This window comes from Pyxicephalus adspersus, chromosome 3, assembly GCF_032062135.1.
Source record: "Pyxicephalus adspersus chromosome 3, UCB_Pads_2.0, whole genome shotgun sequence".
Taxonomy (NCBI): domain Eukaryota; kingdom Metazoa; phylum Chordata; class Amphibia; order Anura; family Pyxicephalidae; genus Pyxicephalus; species Pyxicephalus adspersus.
The window spans coordinates 71337363-71348234 of NC_092860.1; the positions used below are offsets into that span (position 1 = coordinate 71337363).

The window sequence follows — 10872 nt, forward strand, 5'->3', positions numbered from 1 at the left end:
GTAAAAAAAGTGCCGATCTTACACATGGGTACAGTGCAATATACAGAGTGCAAGCATTTTGGTGTAATGTATGTAGGAGTGTAATAGACAGGGTACAGGTGTTAGGTGTAATGCATAGGGTACAGTGGATTAGGTGTAATGCAAAATGTTCAGCAGGTAAATACAAAGCACACGGTGCAGCACTCGTTTGTACTGTACATGTTACAGGGGCCATGTTTAATGTACAGTGTGCAAGGGTCTGGTGTGATTTACAGGCTGCATCATTCACAAGCAATTCAAAGGGTGCACAAATAAAGTGTAACACACATGATGCAGCATTCAGGTGTAATGTACAGTACGAGGGTCAGGTATAACATGCAGGAAGCAGTGGATAAGATGTAATGCACAGTGTTGCTTCTAACAGGGCAGAAACTACATCTTTTGGAGGATTGTTACATCTGTCCTAGGCAGATTTGAAGTCTTCTTGGCTTCTGGTCTCACCATTTGGTTGCTGCTTCCTTTATCACCCTTCTGTGCTCCTTTCCTGTGTGAACCTGCTTTGGCGCTTGGAAAGAGATACTAGAATTTGTTTTATGCTGTATCATTATATTTACTAGTCTCATGAAGCTTCATCCTGAAGAAGTGGTGTTACACCACGAAACGTGTTGATGATACACTGGCACTGCTTGTGAGACTTGCTATAATGTTTCAACTATGTATTTATGTTGATACTTTTATAAAAAAGTGGATGTATGTCTGTATTTTGTAATATATGGACACAGAGGTTCCCATTCTGGGGCACTGCCAAAACCAACGTCTCCCACTTTTTAGTATCATGTACTAAAAAAAAGTTTTTAAGAGTTTTATATATCCTGTTAAAGTCCCGTTTCTCTGCACATATCAGTTTGGTCTATATTTGGGATGTGGAATGTTTAACATTTAACATTTAATGCAATATATTGAATGTTTGGCAACCAGTGAACCCTTTATTCAATGCACAGTGTGCAGGTGACAGATGTACAGTGTGCAGGGCTCTGGTGGATGCATGCAAGGTTCAGAGCTACAGACAGCTCATAACACACGCAGAGACCAGATATAATGTACAGTGCAGGGGCTAGGTCAGTGATGGCGAACCTTTTAGAGACAAATGCCCAAACTGCAACCCAAAACCACTTATTTATCGCAAAGTGCCAACATGGCAACTCATACATTAATATCTTTTGTCTTCAAAGAATAACACAATGACAGAGCTTTCAATGATACAAACAACTTTTTATTGAAAGGTAAAAGTTTGCATTTGGCGTGCTTTTGAAAAATTATTGTGATTTTTGCCTTTTGTATGCATGCTGATTAGTTATCTAACCAATACCAACATATGCAGCACTCAGGTCAGGTGTTTCTGGTGTCAGATTTGATATAATTCAAACCTGAAAACAGCTGCTCACAAGCATAAGATGATCCAAACAAAGTAAGGAAAGCAAACCCAAATGCTTTCATTAACTTAAAATTATTTGGCAGAGAAGTGATTTAATTTTTAGAAGTAACTGTTGTCATGTTAGATTCGGAAAATATTTCCGCAGCCCACTTTCAAAGTTCCTTTCAAAAACCTTCATCACAAAACATCCTTGTGATATTGTGGAAAATAATAAGTCCTGATTTTCCCTTTAAATATAACAAATGGTTTTCCTTTAAAATGTCTTTGTTGGAAATTATCTTTCTAAGAGATCAGGGTCATAAATTTCTCCTTATCAGATATCTACTGATCTAACAAGCAACATCATCCAGACCCTGTAGTTTACAGCACCCATTGTAAAAGTTAGAGATTTGTCTCTCAGATAAGGCTAGTAGAGTGGCCCTGATTGAACTCCGAGATGTATTCAGAAACCCATTTATTCCTAATCTTTATATTTCCAATATACCATTCTGTATAAATTAGTAGTTGGTTGATTTGTAGCTGGATTGTTATGGTGAGCATTTTAAGACCAAGAACTGGTCTCCTAGGCCTCAGGAAAGCCTGGAAACCAAATTTAGCCTGCTCTGGTGAACTATATGTCCCAGACATGCCTAGTTTGGTCTCCGTGAACCCCTTAATTTGTGTTGATTAATCTAGTGGTTGGCAGTTCATAAAAGCTGTACTTATAAAAATAATAATAATGGCTAGAACAAGGGCATTTTGGAAGTGTCCATAATCCATGTGGTCACAGCCCCTCAGACAGCCCCCACCCTGCTGTCATTGAATTGTTGTATTAGTCCCACCTCTGTGGTTGGCATAGAAAAAGCCATGTAAGACCAGCAGAGATAGCTCTCACTAACATCATCTTGTTGAGGACAATGGCACTGACAGGGGGAGGCTGATTCATCAAGCCAAATTGGAAGCTCGGTCTCGTACGTGCGATCCGGAATCGGACACCAAAAACCTATTTATCAAGCTTTTTTATTATCAAAAGTCACAGGCACAAACACATTCTTGTTTGGTTCCATAGATATAAACGTATATATACATGTATATGTATTTAAATATTTTATATATATGTATTTATTTATATATAATATAAATCTTTTTTTCTAAAAAAGACTCACAGATCTCTACCACCCCACCCTGGGGAATGAGTACAGGGGTACATTAAACCGCTTATGCATTTTCTGATAGGGTTTAAATATGTGTAAAAAAAAAGACAAGGCTTTAATGTTAAAATATTTTATTTATGTGTGTGTTCAGGGTAACGTTGTCTACTTTTACTTGTTTTTTCCTGCATAGCTGTTTACTGGTGTACAAATCTAAAGAATCAGATCAATAAATGATTATGGAATGTAAAACTGAAGAAAAAAAAAACAGCCAAATTTCACGGACTGTGCACGCCCAATTTCATGGTAATTTTAGCACCTGTGCGCATAATATGAGCATATATAAGGGTGTTGTCTAACTTGCTTTTTTCCTTTGTCCTATTTTTTTTAAGGAGGGGCTGTTGTTTTGTTTGTTAGCCCAATCTATGTTGCTACATTTGATACTTTGCTTACCATTTAGCACAACAGCACAATTTGATTTTTCAACTTTAAATGTTTCAATGTCCATTTTGCAGTTGAGAAGTCAATGTTAATGCTATGTTATTGTGTTTGTGGCCATATTGTTTCATTTCAAAATTATGTATTTATTACCACCTTTAAATGTTTGTCCTGCATAAATATTTTCTAATCCAGTTTTCCACCCTTGATAGGTCAAAATTGCACAATAATAAAGTACTAATGAAAATGCACATGTATGTATGTATGTATGTATTTGGACATACACATATGTAAGTGAAATCACTAAATGTCCCTTGCTACATGTATTATAACATCTTTGGCAACAATCCTTTTTTCAAATATTTGATTTCTATAAAGCCAAACTACAATGAAATTTGAATCAGATCACAAATGCTTGGTGACATTTTATTGACATTCATTCTATTGTGTGATGACATATAAAGTGCTATATAGTATGTATACAGCTTGATCTAAATTACCTATAAGACGCTCCGGAATATAAGACGCACCCAATTTTAAAGGAGGAAAATCTAGAAAAAAAAGATTCTGAAAGATTATTCCCCTTCTGATCACTCATGTGCCATTCATACCCGTATTCCCCTTCTGATCACTCATGTGCCATTCAAATTCCCTTTCTGATCACTCTATGCCTTTCAAATTCCCTTTCTGATCACTCTGTGTCATTCAAAATTCCTTTCTGATCACTCTGTCATTCAAATTCCCCTTCTGATCACTCTGTGCTTTTTTTCCACTGTACGGCAGTTAGGACAGGGAACAGCAGGTGGCGCTGTGCCAGCTTATTTCGCTCTGCTTTACAGACAGGAGAAGACATGTGCTGCTGCCAGAGAGAAGAGGAGACAGACGCTGCTGCAGCCAGAGACACACGCAGGATCGGGTATCGGGTGAGTATATTATTTTAGTTATTTTATCACACCTTTGTAGTATAGGACACACTAACTTTTCCCCCCCAGTTTTGGGGAAGAAAAAGTGCGTCTTATACTGCAAAAAATACGTTAGTTTGCAGTGTTGCAAAGCAAACCAAAAAGTATCAAAACAGTGCAACAAATGTAACAATAAATTAATGAGTTTTGTGAATGAGTACAATGTAACATAAAAATCTAGCACTTACCCAAAAGAAGGTGAAGCATTAAAGATTCAAATTGACCTGTAATGGATAGATGCACACAGAACAGGGAGCAAGTGTGCGCTAATTTTTTGCTATGACCTCACCATTGACAGAGCTTAACAGATGCCCCTAAATCGTGCAGCTGCAAACTAATCACCTTAATTGGTGTATTCACGACCCCCTTGCTCATTTATCAAAGCAGGAATCCGGCTGGCAAGTGAAGGCGAGTGTAAGTGCGGTTGTCAAGGGTAATGGTGCGTGCTTCCATCTAAGCACTCGGTGGCAGTGTACCTGTGATGGTGTGTGTGGCAAGGGTAACAGGGTGGTTAACCTGGCCCCATGATGGCCCCTCTTCAGCCTGCTGGTATGTGGACTGTTACTGAGTGTGCTGGAATGTCTATGCGCAGGGGTGCGGGCTGACAGGGCATTCGTCACAATCCTTTCTGCTGTTTTCCCTACACCTTGTAGTTGTTTGTTCAGTACAATAAAGTGTAGTGTAAAATCTGTAAAAAAAAAACATGAGGTTGGCTAGCCAGGCCATATCAGTGAGCTGTGGCTATTTCTGTCCTTTTCCATTCATAAACAGCCTAATTTCATCCAAGCAGGCTACAAATCCCTCCTGGACTCATCCTCTGCTTCAACATTATTGTACATAAGTAAACAATTATACTGTGCCCTAACCTCCTCAAGAAGTGCTTGAAACTGTCGAAAATTCAGAGCACAAGCCATAATGTAATTTACCATTTCTGTGACATCTTTGAGGATATCGTCAAATTATTTTGCTGCTTTCCCTGGCACATAGAGCTTCTAGTTGTATATTACAATGGAACTGAATGACTTGATGTTTTGTTTCTTTAACAAAGAACTGTATGAAACCAGATGCTGCCCCCACCATAGAAGGTGCCCCATCACTAGTGATTAAAACCACTTATTCTGGTCTTACAGTTAGGTCCATAAATATGTGGACAGAGACAACATTTTTCTAATTTTGGTTCTGTACATTACTACAATTAGTTTTAAATGAAACAACTCAGGTGCAGTTGAACTGCGGACTTTCAGTTTTAATTCAGTTGGTTGCACAAAAAGATTGCATAAACATTTGAGGAACTAAAGCCTTTTTTTAACACAATCACTTCATTTCAGGGGCTCAAAAGTAATTGGACAATTTAAAAAGCTGTAAATAAAATGTTCATTTCTAATACTTGATTGAAAACCTTTCCTGGCAATAACAGCCTGTAGTCTTGAACTCATGGACATCACTAGATGCTGGGAAATGATTCTGAGATCATCCACCACTGCTGTTTTCTATAGATGTCCAGGTCTTCCTGAGTTCACCAGTGCTTTGTTTCTTTCTCATGATGTACCAAACTACAGATTTTGGCAATCCTAATATTGTAGCAATTTCTCGGATGTTTTTTTTCTGTTTTTGCAGCTTAAGGATGACTTGTTTCGCCTGCATGGAGAGCTCCTTTGACCGCATAATGTCTGTTCCCAGCAAAATCTTCCACATACAAGCACCCCCCCCCCCAAATCACCTCCAGGCCTTTTATCTGCTTAATCGATAATAACATAACAAAGGAATTGCCCACACCAGCCCATGAAATAGCCTTTGAGTCAATTGGCTAATTACTTTTGAGCCCCTGAAATGAAGTGATTGTGTTAAAAAGAGGCTTTAGTTCCTCACAAAAAAATTGTCTCTGTCCAAATATTTATGGACCTAACTGTATGTCTTGTGACAAAAAAAGCTTCCATCACAGCATTGTTGATATCTATCCCTTGTTTTCTTCCAGCTAAAGACACCAGTTTCGGCAGCCAGCATGGGATGACAGAGGGACAACCAATGGGTGGCTAGCCAGGTGGGGAGTGTGTGCCCACAGGGAGGCCTCTGAGTGCCCCTATGGCACGTGTGCCATAGGTTCGCCACCACTGGGCTAGATGTAAAGTACAGCATTCAGCATTCTGATGTAACAGAGTGCTGCTAATAAGGTGTTACATACAGGGTGCAGGAATCAGGTGTAATATACAGAGTGCAAATGGTCAGGTATAACATACAGTGTGCAGGAAACATGTACAGTATAACATACAGAGAGCAGTTGATAAGGTATATTGCACAGAATAAATGGTAAAAAATGCACATACGGGGTGCAGGGGTCTGATGTATAAAACATAGGACATGCAGGGATCAAGGGTATAGACAGCCTGATACACACAGATACACGCATACACCAACCCACCCCAGACCCCCTGCAATTATGATACTTATTGGCAATGATAGGTACTGTATGTTCCTGCACATATATTCACACTCAACATACAACACTACAGGACATACAAGCTAGCAAGAAAAAACAGCACATGTAAGAGAACATAAACATGACTATGGACTTTGTAAAGCCATGTTGGCGATATTTAAATACATATGAAAATAATACTAATAACGTATTCCACATGTTCAAAAGTGTTGCATTCCTTGAAAAGTCAGAATACATGGCTGCCAGAATGTTATACATCCTCATCTTTTGCAGGCCAGGCTTATGATAGCTGATGTTAAACTAATGAAAAACTCACTTTTCTGTTTTTACCTGGTAATCCAAATCAAAGTCAAAAAATTATGAGGGATGGTGTAAGGAAATGTGCCTAGTTTACCAAACAGGTGCAACGATCGAGTCAGGGCCAGCATTCTCCCCACAAAGACGACACCCAATTTCTTATATTGAAGTTTCCTGAATTTAGGTAGGAAATGTGAATGAAAAGAGAGTTTTTAATCCATGTGCACATTGTTGCAATGTATGTGTATACTATTTTTATTATATATATAAATATATATATATATATATATATATATATGTGTATATGAGTTTGATTAGTTTCTGTCTTCTGATTAGGAACATGGTTCGTAAATTTCACAGGGATAGAAAAGGGTAAAATGTGGTTTGTAAAATACCACTTAATTTTTATAAACCTCATAAATGTGTTCTTCCAAGCTAATTTTGAGATCTAAGTTCTAGATTCATTTTATGATAAAGCTTATTCTCAGAAACAAGAAGTATTTTAAAATAATTTATTACCATACCTAATTTTAAAATTAGTATATTCAATGAAATTTATCTTTAACGTCAAGCAATAAAAATGTATTAAATGTGTAATAGCTTATGTTAAGCCTTTCATGTATTCCAGACATACTGAAATGCATGTAAATATTTATAATAATAAAGACAGTAATGTTTTAACATTTTATATTTCTCTTTAGAACATATTAGAGAAGGAGCAGACTACTGGTCAAAACAACTGGGAATAGGAAATAACAGAGCAGCTCAAATACAGGAAACACTGCCACCGTGTCCTGCCCTCCCTAGTGATTTAGGTAAGTGTTTGAATCAATGGTAACTAAATATAACAAAGCTTTACTGGGTGCCCTAGGAAACTGCTTTGCATTTTCTTAGTTTGTCCGTTACCTTTCATTGACAGGTGTAATGGGGATCAATTTATCCAGCCACCGGATAATAATTGTTATAGTCTGGCAGTCAGATTAGCCAAACTGTACTACACTTCTTATTGACAGAACTGACTCTTATCTAAACTATCCAACCACTATTACCAGCTAAGGCTGGAGAGGATACACTTTCATCAGTGAAGCTGTGTGATCTAGCAAACCTGGAATGGATTTCATAAAGTCAATTGCTATTTGTTAGCAAACTTTTCAATCCTGGACCAGATCTATTCCACGTTTGATGGATCACCCAGCTTCACTGATGAAAGTGTATCCTAGACAGCCTTGGAGAACTTAATAAATCAGGACCACTGTTTATGACACCTTGCCTAATATTGAATATTCTGATAAAACATGGTCCCAAGGAATTGTAAACATTTTTTGGTATTGTCACTGTATATTCATCATTTACATTATTCGAGTCATACAATGAAGTACAAGGATCTTTGAGCTTCGAAAAGCAGGGTTAAAAAATACCCATTGCTTTACAAGACAAGATAACTATGACACCTGAGCTACAGATCATCTTGGGGATTGACATTCCATTTTACTTTTTAGCTTTTATTGAAAATATTGAAATATTATGCAGATCTTTAAATACATAGCTAGTCCATACTAATGTCACCAACTGTTTGAATCTAATGTCACTGCCGTCAATAATACAGGCTAAGGTCAATTTTTTTTTTTTTGGGGGGGGGGGGGGGGGGGAGAGCCAAATAACCTACCAGTTTGTAGTGAGGAATGTAAAGTGCCCTAAAATCATATGCACAAAAAACAAACAAACAAAAAAGTGTAGATAGTTTCTTGGCTAAGATTTGATCTCACCTTTAGAACCTTTTTTCATAATATGCTCTTACAACATTTGTAGCATACAAAGCATACACACAAATGTATCAGTAAATGGTATTCCAGATTCCAATAGCTTATATATCTGATTTATTGTACCATGAAATAAGCTATTGCTATGTTTGAATCTATATAAACTTTGTTAATAATGATAATATATTCTCTACAAACTAGTTATGTTTGTTAGCTCTCCCCACACATGTGTAATTTATTACACATTGGTAAATGAAATTATTATTATTATACAGGATTTATATAGCGCCAACATATTACGCAGCGCTGTACATTAAATAGGGGTTGCAAATGACAGACTAAAACAGACAGTGATACAGGAGGAGAGGACCCTGCCCCGAAGAGCTTACAATCTAGTAGGTGGGGGAATTTACACATAATATGAGGGAGATATGTAGGTTTCAAAAGACAGAAGAAGATGGGTAGGCAAGTTTGAATAAATGGGTTTTGAGTGCTCTTTTAAATGAGCAGAAAGTAGGAGCAAGCCGAATAGGGCAAGGAAGACTATTCCAGAGAGTTGGGGCAGCTCTAAAGAAGTCTTGTATCCGTGCGTGTGATGAGGTTATGAGTGAGGAAGTCATTAGTAGGTCATTGGAGGAACGGAGAGAGCGGCTGGGGGAGTACTTTTTTACCAGGTCAGAAATGTAAGTGGGACAATAACTGTGGGGGGGATTTGAAGGCAAAACACAGGAGCTTGAATTTGATTCTAAGATGAAATGGAAGCCAGTGAAGAGATCTGCAAAGAGATGCAGCGGAAGAGGAGCGGTGGGAAGGATGGATGAGTCTGGCTGCCGCATTCATAATAGATTGTGGAGGAGAGAGTCGGGTTAGTGGAATACCAGCGAGAAGGATGTTACAGTAGTCCAGACAAGAGATGATAAGAGGATGTATAAGGAGTTTGGTGGTCTCAGGGGACAGGTAGGGACGGACTTTGGAGATGTTGCGTAGGTGAAAGTGACAGGACCTGGAAATGTTCTGAATATTAGGGGTAAATGAGAGGGCGGAGTCAAAGGTGACACCAAGACAATGTACCCAAGGAGAGGGACTAATACCAGTGTTGTTAACAGTTAGATATATGTCAGGGGGAGATTTGGAATCTGAGGGGGGGATGATGATGAGTTCTGTTTTATCCAGGTTGAGTTTCAGGAATCGGTCAGACATCCATGATAATATGGCTGACAGGCAGCATGAGACCTTATCCAGGACTGAGGGAGACAGGTCAAGGGTACACAGATAGATTTGAGTGTCATCAGCATACAGATGGTACTGTAAGCCAAAGGAGGAAATGAGACTACCGAGAGAGGAGGTGTACAGAGAAAAGTGAACTGGTCCAAGGACTGACCCTTGGGTAACACCAACAGGGAGGAGAGTGGGCGAGGAGGAATTACCATTGAAAGAAACTTGAAAGGAGCGGTCAGACAGATAGGAAGCAAACCAGGAGAGAGCAGTGTCACTGATACCAATAGAGGGCATGATTTGTATTAGAAGGGGATGATCAACAATGTCAAAAGCAGAGGAAAGATCAAGGGGAAGGAGCAGGGAAAAGTTGCCTTGAGACTTAGCTCTGATGAGGTCATTGGCCACTTTAGTAAGGGCTGTTTCAGTGGAATGGGCAGCTGGGAAATCAGACTGGAGTGGGTGAAGGAGATAGTTGGTGCTCAGGTAATCAGTGAGTCTTTTGTAGACAAGGCATTCAAGAAGTTTAGAGCAATTACACTGCTTTCCCATGGTTTGCAATATTCACACCTGTGAGATGTCCAAAGTGGTATAGAATGCATGAACCTTTTTTTAAAACAGTTTTAATGCATAACCATTATGTGTATCTTTGTCTTCACCACTAGGTCCCTACAATATTGAAGTAAATGTGACTCTTGAAGAGACCATAATTGAAAATGCATATTTACCACTTGGTGGTCACAGTAAGCCTGAGAACTGTACAGCTCTACAGAAAATTGCCATAGTGATTCCTTTTCGAAATAGAGAGCCACATCTTAAGATCTGGCTGTACAACATGCATCCTTTTCTGCAAAAACAGCAAGCAGACTATGGCATTTATGTGGTGGAACAGGTAAGAAGAGTGTGACTTTTATTGCTAAAACAGTCCAGCAAAACCACTATAGCAATTATAAATCAAACTACTGATATTATTCTGTATCAGAACTGTCAATTTACTATGCCCACCTAGTGTAAAATGTAAATGTAATATTATGATTATGATAATATGATGCTTTTTATAAAATTACTTGTGTATTCTTTTGGTTTTATTTTAGAATAGTGCTAGCTTTTTTATACTGTGTACACCAACTCACATTATTATTATTATTAAATAATAAACAGGATTTATATAGCGCCAACATATTACGCAGCGCTGTACATTAAATAGGGATTGCAAATG

General features: G+C 38.3%; 1 protein-coding gene across 1 annotated transcript in view; it reads left to right on the top strand.

Annotated features, from left to right (window-relative positions):
* The first annotated feature begins 4471 nt into the window (after positions 1-4471).
* The window catches only part of LOC140327411 (beta-1,4-galactosyltransferase 1-like), a 43862-nt gene continuing 37461 nt past the window's right edge, over positions 4472-10872 (top strand). The window contains exons 1-3 of the mRNA XM_072406796.1: positions 4472-4493; positions 7380-7493; positions 10319-10545. Of these exons, the coding sequence (XP_072262897.1) occupies positions 4472-4493; positions 7380-7493; positions 10319-10545 (363 nt within the window). The remainder of the gene's footprint in view (positions 4494-7379; positions 7494-10318; positions 10546-10872) is intronic.